The 23,152-nt window shown below is 41.0% G+C and overlaps 2 protein-coding genes across 2 annotated transcripts; both read left to right on the forward strand.

Moving 5' to 3' along the window:
* Window positions 1–211: 211 nt before the first annotated feature.
* thoc3 (THO complex 3) lies at window positions 212–3,139 on the forward strand. The gene is made up of 6 exons (XM_089017687.1): window positions 212–396; window positions 1,753–1,909; window positions 2,010–2,214; window positions 2,282–2,443; window positions 2,599–2,699; window positions 2,839–3,139. The coding sequence occupies exons 1-6, from the start codon at window positions 217–219 to the stop codon at window positions 2,997–2,999; spliced, it is 966 nt and encodes a 321-aa protein (XP_088873813.1). The 5' UTR covers window positions 212–216; the 3' UTR covers window positions 3,000–3,139.
* Window positions 3,140–5,517: 2,378 nt separating this feature from the next.
* Window positions 5,518–22,567, forward strand: LOC148901836 (complexin-2). Its single transcript, XM_088989887.1, has 4 exons — window positions 5,518–5,667; window positions 11,541–11,678; window positions 14,964–15,139; window positions 19,288–22,567. The coding sequence occupies exons 2-4, from the start codon at window positions 11,648–11,650 to the stop codon at window positions 19,483–19,485; spliced, it is 405 nt and encodes a 134-aa protein (XP_088846013.1). The 5' UTR covers window positions 5,518–5,667; window positions 11,541–11,647; the 3' UTR covers window positions 19,486–22,567.
* The last annotated feature ends 585 nt before the right edge of the window (window positions 22,568–23,152 follow it).

A 23,152-nucleotide genomic window follows, 5' to 3' on the forward strand; every position in this document is an offset into this window, starting at 1 on the left:
TGCAAGTGGTAAATATAATTTTAGTTCAACTGCGATATACTACCGCAATGATGAAAGACATGAAGATTTTTCTTTCAATTTTACCATTCGTGTACAATGTTTTTTTAATTAATGGAATATGTTACTCTGGGTTGAACAAGCATCAGGTGCCGTTCACAGTGGACGTATAGGTAGCACCACTTCCTGTTTTCGGTCATGTGACGCAGCTTAGTCAAAATGGCGTCGCGCTACTACCAAACAATGCAGGAGACTTTCAAAACGAACAACAAAAGTCGCGAATTCCCAGCGCATTCGGCCAAAGTTCACTCGGTTGCGTGGAGCTGCGATGGCAGGAGACTGGCATCGGGATCCGTCGACAAAACCGCCAGCGTTTTTGTCCTGGAAAAAGACAGACTGGTGAGTTCGGCCTCGGCCACCAATGCCGGACCGATGAATGAATGAAAAGGACGAGAGACTAGAGCCAGTCGTTATGTACTAATAGCTTCAAAATGCATTGCTATTGTTAGTGGTCTTACTCGCGGTGACGTTACGGTTCGTGCCCAAATTATTAAACAAATTCCAAAATTGTGTGATAAATTCTGACTTTGAAAACGAGTCTCGCCTACGTAAAGCGTCTCACGATGACGTACATGCACCACTTCAACATATCTAGTTTGCGTAATACAGAAATACCGTTGTGTTTGTTGAATATATGAGACGACAAGAAAAACAGAGAAACCTTTAAAGGACAACCGACGTCTCCGGACAAGTTGTGTCCATAATTTGTAAAATGGCTTCAAATGACTTATACTGAGCGTATTTTACAAAGATTCCACCGCATGTAGCTTTTTTTTACATTTTAATACTCGCACTGAATATTCCTGAAGTCTTGTTTTTGAGTTGGTGACGAGTGCGTGACGTCACTAAAGGAACGCCCCTGACCGAAAAAAAAGGCACGTTGTAGCAGTCCTTCCATCACGTCAATGTATTTTGCTGTACTTTTTTGGTCTGAAAACCTCGTGTTGCACCAAAAAGCCGCCAGAAGAGGGCGACCAAGCTCCATGGAAGGAATTTATCAGCCTGTGGAAACGGGCTGATTAATTCCTCACAGGAGGTTGGACGCCATTTTCTGCCTCTTTTTGGTTGATACATTTCCCCCCAATGTTGCCTCAAAATGGCACGAAATAAATTATTTAATTGATTGCAAACATGGATGCTTTCTTCTTCAGAACTATTTGAATCGTATTCATAACTGGATATGTAACAAGAAAGCATATTCTCTGAATCTGAAGCCATTGTTTTGATTCTCCAGCAATGCAAGACGTCTTGGTGTGACGTCATTTCTCCATTGCAAGACGAATAAAGGATACTTTAAGGCATTTTTATTGGTGTTTTGCATTTGAATAAAAATATTATACTGTGTGTTTTGAGTATTTTAGATGCTATAAAACGTTTTTCTGATGTCAGTTAGGAAAAAAAAAGTTTTAGTTAGGAAACTTTTTTAGTTAGGAAACAAAAAAGTGACGTCGGTTGTAAGGACAACCGACGACACTTTTTTGTTTCCCAACTGACATCAGAAAAAATGTTTTATAGCATCTAAAATACCCAAAACATGCAGTATGATATTTTTATTCAAATGCAAAACACCAATAAAAATGCCTTAAAGTATCCTTTATTCGTCTTGCAATGGAGAAATGTCCACCCCTTTTGAATCTCTCACAGTGCGGCGCAAATAGCAATTAGCTTCATCATGTTCGCTGTTTGTGTGCGCAGGTTAAGGAAAACAACTACCGCGGGCACAGCGACAGCGTGGATCAACTGTGCTGGCACCCCAGTAACCCAGACCTCTTTGTCACAGCATCAGGCGACAAGAGTGTCAGAATCTGGGACGTGCGCACCACCAAGTGCACGGCCGTCGTCAATACCAAAGGTTAGCAATAGCAATGATACAAAAATAGATTTTGTGAGGCACTCAGATAGTTCACTAAAATCACCATTTGGAATTTATTATTCGATGAATCATTTGAAAGGCGAGAATATCAACATCTGCTGGAGTCCGGATGGTCAGACGGTTGCCGTGGGCAACAAGGAAGATGTGGTCACCTTCATCGATGCCAAAACGCACAAGACCAAAGCTGAGGAGAAGTTCAAGTTTGAGGTCAACGAGATCTCCTGGAATAACGACAACGACATGTTCTTCCTCACCAACGGCAACGGCTGCATCAACATCCTCAGGTGATCGACGCAGGCGGCGACGGTCTCGTCTAGGCCGGACCTGCCGCTTAACGCCTTGTTTTTGCAGTTACCCCGAGTTGAAGACCATCCAGTCCATCAACGCCCACCCATCCAATTGCATCTGCATCAAGTTTGACCCGACGGGCAAATACTTTGCCACGGGCAGCAACGACGCCCTGGTCAGCCTCTGGGATTTGGAAGAGTTGGTGTGCGTGCGCTGCTTCTCCAGGTGAGTGCGCTATTGTCGAGTGCAATGCATTTCTATTCGTTGTCAAATGATGCAATCTCCCATTGCAATGTAGGAAAATGAATTTGTTGGGGGATGTCATGAATCGAACATGATTGGGGAGGAGGACAAAAAATGAATAACCTGACATGCCGCAGGTTGGACTGGCCCGTAAGGACGCTGAGTTTCAGTCACGATGGAAAGATGTTGGCGTCAGCGTCCGAGGACCACTTCATCGACATCGCCGAAGTGGAAACAGGTTTGTATGGCACACAAATGAGACAACCTTTTATGACACAACGTATCAATAAGCACATTTGTTGTCAAATTCAATCAAAATATTTTGCAGTTGTGAACAAAGTGAAATTTAAATCCCATGTGCCTGTGTTTTGGGCCAGGCGAAAAACTGTGGGAGGTGCAGTGCTCCCCCACCTTCACGGTAGCTTGGCACCCCAAGCGTCACCTCCTGGCCTACTCCTGCGACGACAAGGACGACAAGTATGACAACAGTCGCGAGGCGGGAACCGTCAAACTCTTTGGCCTTCCCAATGACTCCTGACGGGACCCCCGCGCTCCCTCAAGCTCACCGAAAGCCCTTGACGCTTACTCGTAACCTTTTTCCACTGGCTGTGCCACTCAAGTCCAGCTCGTTTGACCTTAAAATGGAGACCAACAACATTTATTTCATAGAACCTCTCAGTCCCTGTACGAGTACGCCACATGATTCATTGCACTAGTAGAATAGCTAAGGTGTAGCTTACTAGTAACCTTCCTCCCACTACTAGTCTGTGTAAGCTCTCAGTCGTACAGGAGTGGTCCATCGATGAGAAAGTTTCTTCAGCCGTCATCTGTACTTCGCTTCGTCAGCGAACTAAAAGTTAGTTCGCTGACGAAGCCTCTTGGATAGGAGGCGAAACGTCCGACACCTTCAAAAAGTACAGATGACGGCTGAAGAAACTTTCTCATCGATGTCCCACTACTAGTGTGACCTTTGGCCAACTTCTCTAATCATAATTAAGCTCCAGCTAAGGCGGTTACTCGTGTGTGACATGTTTACTGTGTAGCAGAATAGCAGTTTACTAGTATGGTTAAGCTGCATGCAAGGAGGACAAAAAGTGGCATTAGTCGTGGTAAAAACGTTACACTGAGACATACGTTTGTTGTCATGACTGATGCTGCCACACCGTGGCACTGTTGTAAAATATAATGTAAAAAAATCAACTTTTGATATTAAACTTGGTTTTGCTTTTATACTCTCCCCTGGTGTCGTATATTAAGGTACAAAAAATAAGAGTGGAAGCCAATGTGCACATTTTTGAACATGACAACCATATATTGTCGATGTATTATGTGCATGTGGAAATGTGAAAAACAATATTGCCTGCTGACCTGTGTAGAAAACCTGAGAAACGCCACAAGTGATAACGCGGAAAAGAGTAGGTCACGTGTTACTTTGTGCATTTGATTTCCTCTACGTGCATGCGTGTGTTTGGATGGGTACGATGAATGCACGCTTTTAATATTTTTATTTGTACAGCTGGGGAGCACCTGCCCCTGTGTTTGTGTGTGTGCGTGTTTGAATCAACAGCAATCAATTAAAAAGAAACAGACACGGTAATGAACCATGACCCCTTTGGACACTGACCCTAACACTCAAATACTTCGGAGTAATTTCTACCTGTTGTTATTTAATTACAAATGAGACTTTGATTAACAATGTTACTATCATCATCACTATTTAGTTACAGCCACTTTTTAGTCCAGTACTTGAATTTCAGCATGTTCAACGCGTCAATGAAAATTTACGAAAATGTTAAGATGGTCGCTTCTGAGATCAGAAAGCTCAATGTTAGCCACACTTCACGTCGGATAAAATATATACAAGTATTGCTTTCATTGTTTTTTTGTTTATTTTAGGATTTTTTGCAACGTGTGTGTTAAAGTATCTGTTGCATTAATGGGAACTTCTGACACCACAAAATGTGAGTTTTGTTAGCCCATGTTTGGAATTTTGCATTTTATGTTAGCATGAGGCTAGCATAGAGCGGATCAAACCTCTAAAGCTCGGGTTGGGAACCTATGGCTCGCGAGCCATATATGGCTCTTTTGATGATTGCATATGGCTCGCCGATAAAATTAAATACACATTCACGCTTTTTCGCCGTAGATTTCCTCTTGGGGCTGCAGTTTGCGGAAAGCGCAATTTTGATTCGATGACACTGGCGTCAGTTGAAGCAGGTAAACGTCCCTTTAAATGAGTCCAACGAGTAAATAAAATGACGAGTACACTCCAGCTTGAATGCACCGGAGGATTCGCGATTCCAATTTACAATTAAACAATAATGTCGATGAAACAGTCGAATGTCAGTGATATTTTAACAAGCCCCATGTTAACGTTAGCATCAATATACTTCTCTGAGAAGTATATTGCAGATAGCAAGTGTGGAAGCTAATGAGCCGTGTGCAGGCTAGCTAGCAGTAACTTTGCCTGTGGACCCGGCAAGTTGACTTTCATTCCGATCGTTTGCCTGGATTTTTACCAATCATGAGGAATGGAAAACCCGTCATGTTAAAAACATGTTACCGGTGAGTACTGTCACAAAGTTATTTTAAATACGTAATACATTCTGACATTTTGTTGAAAAGTGGCCGCGCGTGCGTGCGTGTTTTCGTGCGCTCGCGCGCTCGCGTGTGTGTGTGTGTGTGTGTGTGGCTCTCACTGAAAAGCATTTCTAAATATTTTACTTTTATGGCTCTCTTAGTCAAAAAGGTTCCCGACCACTGCTCTAAATGTAGAGGACACTGGTTGGCTGTGGCGAACCCTTGAAGGGGGAAAAGCCGAAACGAAAAGATGAGGCTGGCTAGCATAGAGTTTTGCTAATTTTCCGAACGTCTTGTTCACCATGCGCCAAACTGTTTTTTTTTTTTGTGAAGTTCAGTTTATATATTGAAGAAGAAATAGCAGAATAAACACGCGTACACACATTTAGATTGATTGCATGTGATTGAGGGAGTCCATATGCTGCACCGCTTATGTGTTGATGAAGCTCGGGAGGGGGCGGGTTGAGAGACAAAGGCGTGTTGCCTGGTGTGTGCGCGTGTTGCCTGGTGTGTCCGTCCGCGTGAGTGTGCGAGGTTGTATATAGGCCGGTCAGGCTGGGGCTCGGCTGCACACTGACGGGATCCTTCTTTCTACCGCTTCACGTACACGACAGCAGCACCAGCAGGTAAGTAGCAACACTCACACGCACGCCTTCGTCCATTTTTTTCCGCGTGTTGGGGTTTCAAGCGTGCGTGTGCACGCGGCGGGGCGTGCACGCAGATGATCCCTGTTTATTTAGGGAGGATCAGGAACGAGGTTTTAAGAGACGGCCCGGTATATACCGGTTAGGCGAGGCAGCTTGATATTCTTCATCCTCATTCTCATCATTTAACGCATGGAAGTGGCGGGAAGAGGAGGAAGAGGTTGTGCTGAAGGTTGGATGGCAGGAAGCAGCTGTGCTTAGGCGTGTGCGTTTCACCCACAATTTACTTTGCCTCCGTGCTCTTGTTGTCTGTTGTGTTTAGACGTTGTGACAGGTCTGGCACAATGAATACTGATATCAGGTTTCATGTAAACATGAGTATGTGTGTGTGTGTGTGTGTGTGTGTGTGTGTGTGTGTGTGTGTGTGTGGGCGCGTGTGCACGTGTTCGCATTTTGTGTCGTTTAATGGTGTGCAGATGATAGTTGTTTGTTGTGCATGTGACAAGTAAAGCATCACTTGTAGGAGGTCAATTCCCCCGAGTTTATTTTATTTTTATTTCAAAATAAATCTCCCGACCGAAGCTAGTTTGATGTAACAGCACCAAATTTGATCGACCTCACACGTCTATCATGAATAGAACCACCCTAAAAGTTTGAAGTAGCCACATTCACAGTCACTTGATGTCTTGCATTTGGATTATAAACGGCCATTTTCGGGGTAATTTCATTGGATTGTGGCTCATTAGAGTTTGCAAAATAAACAAATAAATAAATAAATAAATAAATCAAATTCGCCCCATGAAGTTCTCAAGAAGCCATACCAAAAAAGACAGTCTTCCATTTAAGTTGAAAGTGGCCATTTTTTGGACTTGACCTGAAATTGGGTATGACATGACCAATATGAGGCCATCCAAACTTAAAGAAAAAAAAGAACTGACAAAAATGGACATTTTCATGGTTGCTCATGGATAATGCAACAAAATTGGATCAAAATCGAATAACTGGTTGAAGTCTCTTCATTCATTAAGAGTACGCAATACATATTTGCTCATTGCTATGTTTAGAAATATTTACAGAATTTCTCCATTTTACTGTTGTCGTCGTCTGTGCTAATTCCTCCCGCTTCTGCTGGCCCCGCCGCATGACCGCATGAAAAATTCACACGCTCATCTTTGAGCAATGAGGCCTGAGTGGCAGCGCCAGCTTGTATGTAAGTGCAGAGGTGGTCTCGGCCCATTCAATCGAGCGAAAAAAAAATCTCAACATCATAACTCAATTTTTCTATCGACCTTCACACTCTATCAAATTCATTTTTTACATTGAAGATGAAATGCAATTCGTCAATAGGAGACCCAAGTTGGTTTGTGGGTGAGAATCTGGATGCAAGTCTTGTCATTTTGTGTCTTCCATTCAGATAATCAAGGACTATGCCTCCCTTTGCAAAAAAAATCCTGTTCTCTGTATTACATTTAATCGCTGCGTATTTCCAAATGTAAACACATGGGCGTCGCCGTCCACTCACGGTCTGTAAGTTTCTGTGTTGGCGTGGTAACGAGGCATATCAGACCTGTTGCCAGGAACCGAGGTGAGGTCTGAAGCTCACCTGAGCGACATGAGAGTGGACTTAGTGGAAGTAATGTGCGTTTGTGCTTCTTTGCACTGCGGGGTCAGAAGCTTTCACGCAGGACAGTCAATGAGGCACGGGAAGAAAACATTGGGAAATGCAGCGAGGAAGGGGTGAACATCCCTTCCTGTCATTTGTCTTGCCTTGTTTGCATCGACATTCTTGTGCTACTTTTTTGCCCTCCTTTTTCCACATGAGCCTCCCTTCATCTTTTCATCCAATCTGGATGTGTAGATGCGCACACACGACAAATAATGAAGTGGATTGATGGATCATGTGTGCTTTTGTATCTGTATGTGCACTATATAACATTTTATTATCACGTTACATAGCTCCTCTTATGTCTGTCATCACCTATCCTCTTTTAGTTGAACATTTACGCTTCTTAAAGGACAACCGACATCATTTTTTGTTTCCTAGCTGACATCAGAAAAACGTTTTATAGCATCTAAGATACCCAAAACACGCAGTTTGATATTTTTATTCAAATGCAAAACACCAATAAAAATGAATTAAAGTGTCCAAAACCTGCAAAAAATTGAGCTGTGAATTGGGCATTTTCAGAAAGTCCCGCCCCCAGTTCGTGACGTCACGCCAAGACTTCTTGCATTGCTCGACAAGCAAAACAATGGCTTCAGATTCGGAGAATATGCTTTCTTGTTACACATCCAGTTATGAATATGATTCAAATAGTTCTGAAGAGGAAAGCATACATATTTGCAATCAATTAAAGAATTTATTCCGTGCCGTTTTGAGGCAACATTGGGGAGAAATGTATCACCAAAAATGAGGCAGAAAATGGCGACCAAGCTCCGCGTGAGGAATTAATCAGCCTGTTTCCACAGGCTTATAAATTCCTTACATGGAGCTTTGTCGCCCTCTTCAGCCTCTTTTTGGTGCAACACGATGTTTTCAGACCAAACAAGTACAGCGAAATGCATTGTCGTGATGGAAGGACTGCTACAACGTGTCCTTTTTTCGGTCAGGGGCATTCCTTCAGTGACGTAGGGTAAGGACTCGTCACGAACTCAAAAACAAGACTCCCGGAATATTCAGCGTGAGTCTTAAAACGTAAAATATAGCTATATGCGGTGGAATCTTATTAAAATACGCTCAGTAGAAGTCATTTGAAGCCATTTTACAAATTATGGACACAACTTGTCCGGAAACGTCGGTTGTCCTTTAAAAGGTCAACTGGCCAACATAAAGAAAGCTACTTATGCCGCAGCGGCTTGCTAGCAATGAACTTTAGCTAGCAACTTATAGCTAGCAACGACAGTTGGCAACAAATGTTGCAGTTTCACTCCCATGTCAGTAATCATTGCTTCAGTGCCGGCGAATAAGACACTTCTAGAGGTCTTATTCTCAGTAAGGTTTATGAAAAGTCATAAACAAACGAATGTCATGTCAACTATTATAGCATATAGAATTCGCATCAGAGTTTACTAACATTACTCCACTCAACTCAACGTGCTTGATTAGGAAGTGCTGGTTTATGTTTCCACGTTCTCTTAAAACAGTGGTTTTATAACAAACCATACACAACTGTTTTAAGTTTTATAAAATGGCTGTACATCTTTTTTTAACAAGCCCACTGTGTTATTTATCCGAAATCCTTCAAGATGAACAATTTGATTGGCTCATTGTGGCCACGTGATCATAACTAAGGCTCATTGTGTTGAGGGAAGCTGCGTACACACCGATGACATTGACCGACCAATATGAGGATCAATTTTTTTTACATATTTTATCTAACAGCGATCGGTTGGAAGGACACCACAACTAGATATTGGCAGTCCACTTTTTGGAAAAGCTCTGATGTATAGTTTGAGCCAAACTGCTCAACAAATAATGCTCATGATACTAGCACGGTAGATTTGTTATGATGAGGTCATGTGACTCCATTTACCATAGAGCTCCCACTTATCAGTCGTCAGCACGCCCCTAGATGAATAAATAACATATCTGCCATCATAAAAGAAATGTTGCTGTCTCCATGCCAATCTTTCTTGTTGTCTTCCCGACAAGATGTGATGTTTCTGTGTTATTAATGAGCTAACGAGAAGAAATAATAAGGTGCATAGCAAATGGGGCTCTGAATTTTGACTGGTCATTGTTTGTGTCCCACTGACCTGCAACGATCCATCACTGACCACTTTTGGGCAGAGCGCCGACTTGATTTGTTATTGGTGTTCATCTGGGGTTGCCCCAGGGGAGGCTTGCTGGTGAGGTGGGGTGGGAGGTTTGCTCATGACAGGATGGTGACAGGTTAGGAAAAGAAAATAATACATTGTTCCACCAAGCCAGGGGTGTCACACACATTTTCGTCAAGGCCACATTTTAGTGATCGTTTCTCTTGAAGGGCCATTATGACTGAAATCATATAAACAAGTTAAGAATAAGAGTTTATTTTAATATTGTTGTAAGTGGTGTAATAAGTGGTTTGGGAACAAGAACATTTTTTCCACTGTCTCTCTTATTTATTACATATGAGAATTTAAATTTACATATGAGAATTTAGTTAAGCAATAATCATGAAAGTTGCCATATTTGATTTGCTTTCGCGGGCCATCTAAAATGATGTCTTCTTTCCTTTTGGCTTTTCCCGACAGGGGTCGCCATATAAAATGATGTGGTGATGCATATTTCGTCCCCGGGCCATGACTGCACTAAGTAAAAATGCAGAAAGATGGACGGGAAAGAAATGTGGGGAAGAAATCAAGAAAATCTAAAAAGCAAACAAAGAAATGAATGGGATTTTAAATAAAACAAATAAATAATTAAATAAAAACATGGTTGGCGTCAGGAAAGGGAAAAAAAGAGTAGCAGGATTAAGAAAGGAAAAAAAAAAGAAGAACCACAAAACTACAGTTTAATTTTTGGAAAAACTGTTTGAGCATAATAATAAGAAAAGGTAAACATTAATCAATGGAGGTGGTAAAATAGCGGTTGAAAAATATGATCAAACCAGGAATAGTTTAAAGCAGGGGTGGCCAACCAGTCTGAGATAGGCAGCCATTTTGTTTATTATATTACTGCAAAGAGCCACACATGCTCACACACACACACACACACACACACACACACACACACACACACACACACACACACACACACACACACACACACACACACACACACACACACATATACACAATGCGCAGACGTACACACATGCGCAGACACATGCACACACACACAGAAAGAAGAGTATTGGAACAGCAACAACTAAGGAACACAAAAGTAAGATATGAAAATGAAAAGAGACGGAAGTCAGGGAAGCCCAAGAACAAGAGAAGAGCTTGGAAAGCGGCGAGTACCCAGCCCCGCTTGCTTTGATGAGATTATCCTGCGTCACAGAGCTGCCAGCCTTCGGGACGATCAAATTAAAACAGAAGAAAATGAGGGAGGAGAAAAGAAAAGAAGAAGGGAGGATGGGAGGATAGAAGGAGGAGGTTAGGAGCGGCGCCCTGTGCTCCGATTGCTGCTTGAATACGTTGCATCTTGTGCCAGATTCACACTGAGCAATAACGTTTGAAAGGATTGGCCAAATAACTCACAGCATTTTGATTGATGGAAAAAAATCATAAAATTCATGATAATAATGTCATGCAAAGACAACTCACTTGTTATTCGATATTTACTCATTCACTGCCAGACGATGTGCAAAAATGTGTCCACTCCAGTGCCAGGGTTTTTCTCATTGTCACTCAAATTCCAGGACCCACAGAATATTGCGTTTTAGGACTACATAAACATTCAAAACAGCGTTAGAACCCTTAGACTCTCTTCTTTCGTCAGTTATTTCCTAAATTTTATGGGTCTGCGCTTATATGATCTTGAAATGAGGGCAGCTGTCCAAAATACAATGTATAGGTATATTAGTTTCTATAGCGCTTAGAGAAAAAATATCCTGTGACTGTAAAGTGTCCTTGAGTTTTGAAAGGCGCTTATAAATGAAATGTATTATTATTATTATTATTATACGACCGCTGAAGCTGAATCAAAGCGCTAACAAGGAAAAAAGGGAAATGCTGACCCCTTGCGGATAAGAAAAAATATTGGAACATTGGCAGAGGCCATGACCAGCATTTTATCGGCATATTTTATCGGTCTATTTTATCGGCGTATTTACCTCATATTTTCAATTCCCGAATGAATTTGTAAATGGCAGTGAATGAGTTAACGTGTGTGAATAGAAATTTAGTTCTGTCTTTATTTACTGCGGCAGGTGCATCCGGAGATATTCAGATTTTAGCACGGGGCGACGCAGCAGAGGCTACATGCTATCTCATCTTTGACATCCAAGAAGTTCGACACCCCCCCAAAAAACGCAAGATGGATTTTGTAATGAAACAAGCTTTAGGCGGTGAGTAATTAACATTTGTTGACATGTTCGCACTGATTTTGATTGTTTCTATCCTCTTCTCAAGTCATCTCGGCAAGACGGTTCCTTCAAAGTTTTTGAAGATGCAAATTTCAGTTGATTTTGGTTAACCTGCCGATATGTTCCTGTGTGAGCTAGCATTAGCACTAGCGAAATGGCAACACTAATGAAAATGAATTATCGACGTGCTAGCCCTGTAAAGGTCGCAATGAAATGTCAACAAACGGTTGGCGCGCACACAGCCAAATGTGCTCATGTGATTAGGGGAGGCAAATGAATGTTATTGGATGGGAAATATTGACTTTTTAGGGGAGAGGGGGGGACAAATGGTTTAATTAGAAAAAAAGCCAAATAGCTGTCTATAGTCTCTATCTCTCTTTCTCTTTCTCTCTCTCTCTCTCTCTCTCTCTCTCTCTCTCTCTCTCTCTCTCTCTCTCTCTCTCTCTCTCTCTCTCTCTCTCTCTCTCTCTCTCTCTCTCTCTCTCTCTCTCTCTAGCTCTCTCTCTCATTCCCTATTCCACTAACACACAGACACACACCAAATTTCAAGTCGGTATCGACCCTTTAACTGTTGCAGCGATATAAAATTACGTACGAAGATAAACACAACACTTCCGCAAAATCACAGTGAATTGCTGATTTAACACATTCTTGACACACTATGGATTTGAATTGATAGAATGCATTATCGGCCAACGCCACCGACCAGACTATAAGCGATTAATACTTGACAAAAGCAAACAACTGTGTTAAGTGTCTTCCCAAACTGTTTTCTCACCAATCTCAAATGATTATTCATCAACACATAAAGATAAACATAAAAAAATACATTTCACAGTTTGGCTTGTACTGTGTGAACGGATTCATTAGGATGACATCATTTCTTGTGTTAAAGTGTGATTCATATTTGCTTTATAGTTATATTCCTCCAAAGTGTTCAGCTATAAAGCCGAACTGTGACTCAGATTGTCGAATATGTGAGGGTTCGCAGTGATGGTTCCTCATTCCCCTGTAGCAGGATATCAAACAAAGGGAGCGATGGCGATATTATCACGGCCATCTAGTGGAGCAGACAGGAAGTGTCTGTCCTTGATTTCCTGTGCAACGACAAGCGGACTGAAAATCAATCAGCAACATGTCATGAGAGTGGCCTTGGAACAATATCCTAATGTAGGCCGTATATTATGAGCTAAATATAGTACACATCTGAGCAGCGAGCATGATTTAAAGCACAGCGTTAGCTGTACGATCGGTTGTCAGGAGGGCAATCATTCCTGCTCATTTCCTGTTTGCTTTTCATTATCTCATCGTGCCCCCCCCCCCCCCCCCCCCCCACCCGCTTTCCCATTCTGAGTCCGCTTGCCGGCTTGGCTCGCTGCTTCCTGTCGTAACATAAAGCAGATGCCCCATCGGATGGCGAGATCAGGCGGCAATTACCAAGACATTGCGTGTGATTTTTGTTGTCGTTATTTTAAGTCCATTGGAGTGGTCATCAGGTAAATGAGAGCTTCTTAGCGCCACGCTGTCAACGGAGTAACGAGGAGCACTTCAATAAGCCTCCCTTGTGCTAAAGCTAATGACCGAGAGGAGGAGGAGGGGTGTCAGGGATCAAGGATGAGTGAAGAAGAAGGGAGGAGGATGGAGTAAAGGTTCAAGATGAGTGCAGGGACGGTGATGATCTCATTTCTTTCAACCACTCCCCACCCCCCATGTTCAATTAGATTGATGATGAAGGTCAAATACATGTTAGGTACTCTACATCACACACATGCATGTGCTGATGTACTGTGAGAGGATGTTGCCTTGGGAAATTTCCCGTCTTCAAAGGTAGTATGGAACACCTTTGAATATCTTTTCCTCGGGTTGCGGGTTTTAAAACTGGCTCACTTCAGATGAGTAAAACAACAAATGTCACTCTTGAAAGCATTTATTTTTGCTGTTCTGTGTGTTAGCTACAGTATACGCAACCGAGGCCCAAAGGCGACCTTGTTTAATCACCGAGGTACAGATTTAGAGGTCAGAGATTTAACATAAGAAATGGTAAAAAAAAAACAATGGGATGTGACGTTTAACAACAAGACTCCCCTCATACAATCCTCTTGTGATATGATGTTTGTTTTATTAGCGGTCACAACACCCGCAGCGAACAGGCTGACCTTAGCCCCGCCCCCATGCTGTGCGCTGAACCCTCCCCCCAACCCTATTTCTCGCCAGCAGAGCGTTAATTTGTCGCACGCTGCCACGGGCGCAGATAACGGCTGATGATGGTGATTGGATTGGATTAGCCTTTATTTGTCTCGCAGTGGAAAAATGTACATTTCATAGTAACAAAGTGATGAAAGTAAGAGGAAAGGAAGGAGTAGAAAAACAAGATACACGACTTGCTGTAAAGGTAGCCACTTGAAGTCAACAGAAAAAAACAACTAAATAACAAATAATGAGACACAACACAAAATACACAGATTCATTCAATCTCAAACACTTTCTGCACCGTCTTTGTTGTATGAAGAAGTTCTAGATGAAAGAAGGGAGATTACACGTTACAAGTAGAGTATTCTGCACATTACGTAATCAGCACTGTTCCATTATTGATACTCAACCAGTGACTCATCAGAATATGTTTCACATGATGCTTGAGTGAATAGATTTATGATTTACTGCGGTATATAAGAAATTTGATTCAAAAAAATATAAAAAACATAACATATAACAACATAAAAAAACATACTATAACAACATGAAAAAACTACTATAAAACGTATTAGATCCCAAACATACCATGTATGTTCTATATAGCAGTGGTACACTCTACAATGTACACTGGATAAAAAGTACCATTTAAATGTCCAACATTAAGAATAACACAATAATCACGTTTCATCCATCAAAAAATACATTTTGCACGTCGACTTGCTGATCAATGCAATTGATTAAGTAATTTCCTAAAAAATTTGAGATGTGTGTCCGTGTGTGTGTGTGTGTGTGTGTGTGTGTGTGTGTGTGTGTGTGTGTGTGTGTGTGTGTGTGTGGGTGTGGGTGTGGGTGTGGGTGTTTAAGCTAAGATGAAGATCGATAGTGTGATGCAATTTTGATTCTGTGCCGCTGGATCCATAATTTATACACTCAGGTGGTCCTGTATTTACGATCGACCCCACCAAGGTAATAACAAGGCGCCATCGATTCTTCCTGATGTATTCGGAGACTGCCAAATGTGTGAAATGACATCATCTTTTTTCCTATCACCTCGTCTCTTGATACTGTGTTCAGGGGCCACCAAGGACATGGGCAAAATGCTTGGCGGCGAGGAGGAGAAGGACCCTGACGCAGCCAAGAAAGAAGAAGAGCGTCAGGAGGCTCTGAGGCAGCAGGAGGAGGAACGGAAAGCCAAACACGCCCGCATGGAGGCAGAAAGAGAGAAGGTCCGACAGAGCATTCGGGACAAGGTAAAAAAAATTTGTCTCTTTGCCTCCCAGGCAAGCTCACGAAGGACAGTGGTAACTTCTATAGCAATGCTAACGCTAAAGTCCGGCACTGTATTCGTGACCGGGTAGCACAAACGTCTCTGTTAGCCTCCCAAGCCAGTTCAGTGGTAGCTTCCCTCGCATCTGCTAATGCTAATAATAATAATAATAATTCATTTCTAAGCACCTTTCAAAACCCTGAAGGACACTTTCCAAGAGAGCATTAGATACCTGTAAAAACTAGAATGTACTGAGTTAGTCTAATGGACATGTTCACTGATGCTAGTGCTATGTTTCCTTGCTGTTTCCAATGCTAATGCTCACAATTCTGGTGTTACATGTTTGTACAGTGATACCTCGGTTTACGAACCCCTTGGCTTACAAACCTTTTGGTTTACGAACGTTAAATTTGACAATTTTACCTTGGCATACGAACTATTTTTCGGGACACACACAGAGCTGCCACAATGAGTGATGTGTCGTTCGCGAACGAGTCCGTTCTCCTGACAAGAAAATGGCAGCCGGTTTGTTTTGGTCCTCTATCCCCGGCCCCCAGTCGTCGGTTAGAGCCACGTGATTGGTCAAGAATGCAGCAGTGAGGGGGTGGGGGTTACAGACAGAGAGTGAAGCCATTCTCCCAAAAACAAAATGGCAGCCATTTGGCATGGCCATGGCAGCCAGACATTTTTTTGTCCTCTATTCCCCGCCTAGTGTCTTCCGTTAAAGCCACGTGATTGGTCAAGAACGCAGCAGTGAGGGGAGGTGGTTTAAACATTAAAGAGACAAGCAGACAACAGAGAGAGAGAGTGACAAAATGGATAGAAAACAGTGACATTTGGACTCGTTTCAACTGTATATGTTCAAACGCAGAGTGGAGACTGCAAGGTTAAAATTCCCATCAATCAGGCTCCGCCAATAACCCACACAAGCCATCTGTACACTTGATGCAAAAGGCTATCAACCCAGCTAAACAGAACACAATTGATGAGGAACAATGTAAATTATCGCAGAGAAAGCACCTACAAGGGATCTTTCCTCAAGATGGTGAAAGAACACTGTAAACCCGAACAGTACTACTGACCTAAAGTCATTGAGGTCAGTCAACTCAAAAGCCGATTTTTTTGTTTCAAAAACTCAAACGTTTTGAGTTTTTGAATGAGTCCTGCGTTTTTAATTTGTAGTAGATCAATACTTTTGAGTTCATGGCAATCGTTTACTCAAACATTTTGAGTTCACGGCAGGAAGCTGCGTGATGACGTCACTGCGTGCTCTCATTGGACGCCATTTGAATTCTCAACGGCTGAATCTGGCAGAGACCGACGGATTATTTATTTTAAATTAGGGTGGAAAGACAAACAATCATATTTAATATACTATATATATATACTACAAGGAACCAGTGTGTCAATGCTGTAGTCGCTCCACAGGAAAGGAATATTTTGGAAAGTCCGTTTGGGGCATTATATCCGCCGCTCGAGCCAAGGACTTCTCCTAATGTTACGAGCTCTTCTGTGGTAAGTAGGAATGTTTCTTAAACGTCTCTTGTTTGTTGAAAGACACAGCAGGGTTATTAGGAGAATTGTACCGCGAAGGTTTGTTTGGGCGGTGGTGGAGTAATATCTATCACGGGGTGTTGCGAGTTATGTTTGTGTCCGCGAAGGTTCGAGAATAACAGTCAAATGGGTGTTAAATTACGTTTTATATGAACTTCAAAAATTATAAGGGTCACCCGAAATCCACCACACAGATGCTGCAACGCCAGCAGGTTGGTGCTTTGAGTTAACTTTGTTTTAAACGGCAGCACAATAAGTCATGCTAATTCAACGTGCAACAGTTGTGCTGCCGTTTTAAGAAGGCACTAAGTAAATATAATGCTAGCCAAATGAAATATCACTCTTTACAATTGGTGTAGTTTTAAATGGTCATTCATGTGTAAACATAAAACTTTTTAAATGTATTTTTGAAACTGCAAACACCATTTTTCAAACTGCAAACACCTGACTGGCTTGATGGCATTATTTAATCTGGTAAATTAGATTATTTATTCAATTTAAAAAGTAAACATGGATCAGGGTGTTTTATTAAATGAAATGATTACATTTGTTGTCTGTTTTTTCTATTCAACCTTTTAGCCCCAGGGTGGAAATTGAGTAACACCACCATTATCTAAGGTATGTTTACATTTTTATTAATGCTACATGATTAATTACCAGAATCATATTAAAAATAATACATGTATGTATTTTTTTATATTGAACAGAATTTTACCTAAACTTAATTCTCCATAGGTCTCCATAGGCCACTATCTTGGGTTTGAGATACTGAAGGCAAGTACTGCAATATTAAGCTCTTGTCGCTTTCCCCAAATTAAAACTTGGCTTTTATCTCCCTTTGCTTTTGATAAAGGAGCAGCATGATATACACGAGACGCAGTCTGGCCCTTCGTGCTCTCCATGCATACCTATGAGAAGATGACTCACAGTTCTTCAAAACATGCAATGTATGTATTGCCTGACTTAACACAAATGTCTATTGATGTATTTTGCAGTGGGAAGAGGATCCAGACATTGAAAACATGCCTGTCGCACTTCTCTCCGTGACAACTGACAACTAGCGCCATCTTGTTTAACCCCAACAGCATTTCTGTTGTGATAGAAGATGGCATTATTGTGAGATGTCTCCCCATACGCACCTCTTCTTGTTTGGTTTAATGTATGCACTGCATTTAGATTCTCCCAAAAAATTAATCCACACATTCACCTTCATTCAGAAAACACTGCTGTGTCTTGATGATAACAGACCACTCAAACCACGCCTGCTTTTTAAAAAATGCTTTGTTCCGCAATATTGAAGGCACCAGTGCCTCCAATATTACGGAACAAAGCAACACTGGATAAGTAATTTCATAGTTTTACTCTGCTTTGTATACCTAAACATTGATGTACTGTTTGTGACTGATTTTCTATTCATAATTTGATGTGTAAACCTGGATTTCACCAAAATGTCTTTTTTCATTTCATTAATACTGTTTGTTTTTAGTAAGTTTTACTTTGATTTGCGCCTTATAACGAGTACATTAAAATGTATTCTCTTGTATTTATTCAAGTATATGCTTGTCAGATAATTTATTTTTTAACAGAACAGCAGAGTATAATTTGTTTTTTTCTGTTTTGTTTTGTTGTTGTGTTTATTTCACATCTTTATCACGATGTTGTGTTAATTACTAAAAAAGAACTGCTCAGGGGTTTATTTGTTGTTTTGGTATGTGGACATGCTGTGCATTTGATACTGTTATCATGAATGTTTTATCAAAGGTTGTTTTAAACCTTAATAAAAAAATGTGCTCTAAAACAGACATGTGATGTGGGTTTTTGTTTTTAGACATAGAAGGCAAATGTAAGTACAGTATACATGAATATATTTATTCAGGTAACATAAATTTGAGTTGGTTACGCTTAAATATGAAACCTAATTTTAACTTAAAAATTAAGATAACAAGAAAAAACAGAGTAAACTGAAAGTACATCTTTTAAGTTCAGTCAAACTCATAAAATTTATTTCCACTACTCAAAAATTTTGAGTAAACTGTACTCAAAAATTTTGACGTAATCAGTTGCCATAAAAATTTTGAGTACTTTCAACTTGTTGGGTTTTACAGTGAAGGTTACGTTCCTCATCAAGTGTTTAATGCCGATGAAACCGGCCACTCCATTCCATCAAGCAATCAACGACCATCACAAATGTAAATAAAACCATTTTATTATACAGTACATAGCACATTTATTCTACATAAAATAAGGTATATTTTGTGTAGTTTTAAGGCTTAGAAAATTAGAAAGTAGAAAATTATGTTTTATGGGGACCTGGGAACGGACTATTCTCATTTTAATGGTTTCCTATGGGAAATTAATTTTTGAGATACACACTTTTCGCCTTACACACTCTGTCCGGGAACAACTTAACTTCGTAAGCCAAGGTATCACTGTATTTCCAAACGGAATGCTACTGCTAACACTAAGGCCTGCATGGTTGGATTTCTTCTTGCCATCAATAGGGATTTTTTTATTTTTTGGTGGACTGTTGAAGGAGCTATATTGTCTGCAAGCTAAGGAGGTCTTTTTTGGATGTAGTACGGCCTGAAAAAGAAGGAGGAGAAGGAGGCTGAGGAGAAGGCTGCCATGGAGCAGGCCTGCGAAGGCTCCCTGACGCGGCCCAAGAAAGCCATCCCCAGGGGTTGCGGGGATGATGATGATGATGACGACGAGAGTATACTGGATACTGTCCTCAAGTATCTGCCTGGTCCGCTACAGGACATTTTCAAGAAGTAGACCGGGACAAAAACAAAACAGGGAGAGGAAGGTAAAGAAGATTCATAGTCAGGAGGAGACGTTCTTGCCAAGCAGTTGGAGGCTTCACACTGCCTTTTCTAAAAGTTTTTGTTTTACTTCTTATCGCATTTTTTTTAATTTAATTTGATGATATCGGGTCTTCTGAGTCGTCAGTCGTCACCTGTCATCAAGCAGACACCACCAAATCCAAAGTTGAAAGTCTATTTTTCCGCATACGTGCCTTCATTGCAAGAGGTCGTAGGAAAAGCATGCCAATGTTTAGAACCGCCCGATTGGACAGGAGGATTTATTAACACTGCCAAATTAAACCTGTTCCATTGTACTGAATTGCCACTCAAAAAACCCTTTCGCACGGACCACAAAAGCTGAATATCTGTGGTGTTCTGGTGTCATGAAGTAAAGGGAACTGCACCATAGAATTAAGATCACTTCGCCTGATTCTTTTTCTCATGTTGTAGCAACACTGGATGGGAGTTGTGTGGGGTTAAGCCGGCCTCCCAGGTTGCATCAGAGGTGTAACAATGGCACGATGTTGACTGCGTGAAAGGGAATCTGTTCATATCATCCATTCAACATGTTCTTTGTGAAAGGCACAGGTGGATGCTGAGTGACTGATACATCTCTGATGCAACTCATCCCTTCAAAGTCAATTTATTACCGGCTCAATCTCAGTTAGCTATACTGTGTGAAAGGGAATTATGGCAAATTATGGCTGAAATGTTTGGCATCATTTTCTGTTTGGAGACTCTTCTGCTCTTTTGTCTCCATTGCACCAATTTTGAGGAAAGTCCCTTTAACACAATCGACCAAAGCCAATTTAATCTAGTCCTTTTTATTGACCAGCTTGATATTTCTTGGGCTGGACTCCTGTAACGATTCATTGGCAGGATTATGTGTGAAAGCATATACCTTTGCTGTATTTTGTATGAATAGCAAAATTTTCAGCGATTTGTATGAAAGGGGTTGGTAAATACAAAGTGCCCGCTTCTATTTTACGTTTAAAAATTGGACACCTGTTTCCAGTGTTCGCTCCCCTTTGACAATCATGACAAACTTTGGCAATGAGAAATATTGTGGAGGGGGTGCAGAGTTGGAGGGCGACGTCAAATTTCAAAATTGATCACCATGGAGACCAAAGAATATGATTGTTTCATACGTCAGCAACACCCTGCCCCTCCAAAATAAACGACAAATACGACATTATGATGTGTGTCACCAGTGCGCTAGTGAAGCGTTATAGGTACATCAGCAGTGCTTTATCACGTTGGTGGTGCGCCAGTATTGTATCCCTGGTGCATTAGTGTTGAGGAAATATCAATGGTACGAGTCATTTGGACAAACTAAGAGTGTTCGCATGTGGCTAAAGGCAAAGAAGCTAAAGAGCTAGAAAGCGAAAGCTCTGAAGCTACCAGGCGAAGAATCATGCAGTTTTGTGTTCGCAGTCATCTGCGCTGCAGCAAAACACTTTTTTTTGAGTTATTGGTGACAGAGTAGAAGAAAATTCGGGACTAGATTACAAAGCCATACACTTTAGACTTTTCGCAATACTTTCTTGAATGTTCTTTGTCTTTTCTTTGTGTGCATACCTCGTGTGTACATTTACACAAGTGCGTCGGAAGAGACCATCTTTGCATGTTTAAGTGTGTGTTTGCCATTGTGTGTCTTAATATGAAACACTTTCCTCATGTTGATGCATGCAAACTGATGACGCATTTAGGAATGGATTTTTGTGGTTTCAGATAACCTTTGGACGGTAGCTTATTGTTTGTGTTCATGGAGGGCATCAAATACCCTGGTGGTTTATCTCACGGAGGCTTGATGACATCACATACATGTACTGGAAATTATAGCATTGCCACTCTTGCAACTTTAGCAAAGTGTCGGTGGTATCACAGATGCTAAAAAATGCTAAGAGCTAACTATAAGCACATTTGGCTATATGCGTTAGCTCCTTGTTTTGGTAATGCATCAGTTCATACATCAACAAAAATTTAGATTTCGCTCCATGCTCCATTTTTGACACTTCAAAATTTGGTGATAAATGCACGCAAATGGTTTGGTCTGCTGATAAACAGGATGTAGCAACATGGATGTTTGACTTTTTACATTGTATCAGATCCATCCTACTTGATGGGAGTGACATTTCTTGGTGGCACATCAAAGCTAACTCTTCATATTCCCTCACCAGTGAGTTAACGTTACCTCGTGAAAGGCGGACTTATTATGGGCTTTTTTTCCAGATGTCTGCTGTCTACATTAATGCTAAAACAACTGTGATGCTCGCACTGGAATGAAATGAATTTGTCAAATGTGTTGTGCTCAAACTTCATATCTGAACGTACTCGATAAATTTCATTTCAGTGTGTAAATATCGCATTATATTTCTTTCACGGTATTTCCTGTTCCGATGGTCACATTTGCTTATTTGTCATCCTGTTGGCTTCCAAAGGGCTATTCTGTGTTTTACGTACGTACACTTGTTCTTCAGCTTTAGGGGAGATTGAAAGGGATGGACCCACGAGAGAAAAGCATGGCCCGCCGTTGTCGTCATCGTCGCCATTTTGACATGTCTCACTTTAATGCTGACCAAGTTGCCTCATCGTCTGCCATTTTTGAAAATGTGTCATTCAATTCAATGCACATCTCAATGCAATGCATGAAATTGGCCACTTTAGGGCAGTATAAGACATCCAAGCATTCATCTATCCATTTTCTGAACCGCTTTTCCTCGCTGGGCTCACTAAATCATCACAAATCCTTCTCATCGTATTTTTCTTTTTTGAAGATAAAGAATATATCCATGAACCAAAGGACACCTCGTATCTTGGTAAACTAAAGAGATGTCTCTCATATCCTGTGGTGGCCACTGTTTTGATAATGTGAGAAAATGTAGTTTTCATGAGCAAACCTCAAAGGGATTATAAAGGTGGCAACAGCTCGTGTTAACGTGCTTTACTCTGTTTACACGCGATAGCTCTTGTTAGCGTGGGTTAGTTCAAGTTCACAAACGTTGGCAGTTAGCTCAACTAAAGCGTTATCGCAATCAACTGCCAATATTGCTCTGAACTGCCTTTTCAATATATATATATATATATATATATATATATATATATATATATATATATATATATATATATATATATATATATATATATATATATATATTCAGTAAAGTCTCGTTATATCGATATTCAAGGGAGTCCAAAAAATATCGATATATCCGACCCTGTTTGCATGTAATTTTCTCAGTGCGTGCATAGAAATAGTATCGATATAACCGGGACTATCGATATATATATATATATATATATATATATATATATTATGTCCGCTGATCAACACATAGGAATGAAACCCATTATTTTCCATTTTCCGCCGTGCCAAGTGATATATGTTCACAGATGACAGTGCTGTGCCATGGTGTCTATTTCCCAATGCACAATGGGACTTTTCTTTCGTTCATTCAGGGTAAAAATCATTTCGGGTGCAGCAGAATGTCATCAATCAAGTTTGGGAGAAATAAATCTGGAAAATGTGTCTTTTGCATGTCATGTTGTCTGTGCAGCGCTCGCTGGGTCTTTGCAACTTTGTCTGTCCTTTTAAGATGTCTCGTTAATAATAACAACATTAAAATTGTTGATGTGTC

Source organism: Hippocampus bargibanti, linkage group LG02 (genome assembly GCF_051943395.1).
Source record: "Hippocampus bargibanti isolate YZ-2025 linkage group LG02, ASM5194339v1, whole genome shotgun sequence".
Classification (NCBI taxonomy): Eukaryota; Metazoa; Chordata; class Actinopteri; order Syngnathiformes; family Syngnathidae; genus Hippocampus; species Hippocampus bargibanti.

Coding starts and splice junctions, on each gene's coding strand:
- thoc3 (XM_089017687.1), top strand. CDS start 217: ATGGCGTCGCGCTACTACCAAACAATGCAGGAGACTTTCAAAACGAAC. Junction 1,910..2,009: donor GGCCGTCGTCAATACCAAAG/GTTAGCAATAGC, acceptor ATCATTTGAAAG/GCGAGAATATCAACATCTGC. Junction 2,700..2,838: donor CATCGCCGAAGTGGAAACAG/GTTTGTATGGCA, acceptor GTTTTGGGCCAG/GCGAAAAACTGTGGGAGGTG.
- LOC148901836 (XM_088989887.1), top strand. CDS start 11,648: ATGGATTTTGTAATGAAACAAGCTTTAGGCG. Junction 11,679..14,963: donor AATGAAACAAGCTTTAGGCG/GTGAGTAATTAA, acceptor TACTGTGTTCAG/GGGCCACCAAGGACATGGGC. Junction 15,140..19,287: donor GACAGAGCATTCGGGACAAG/GTAAAAAAAATT, acceptor TTTTGGATGTAG/TACGGCCTGAAAAAGAAGGA.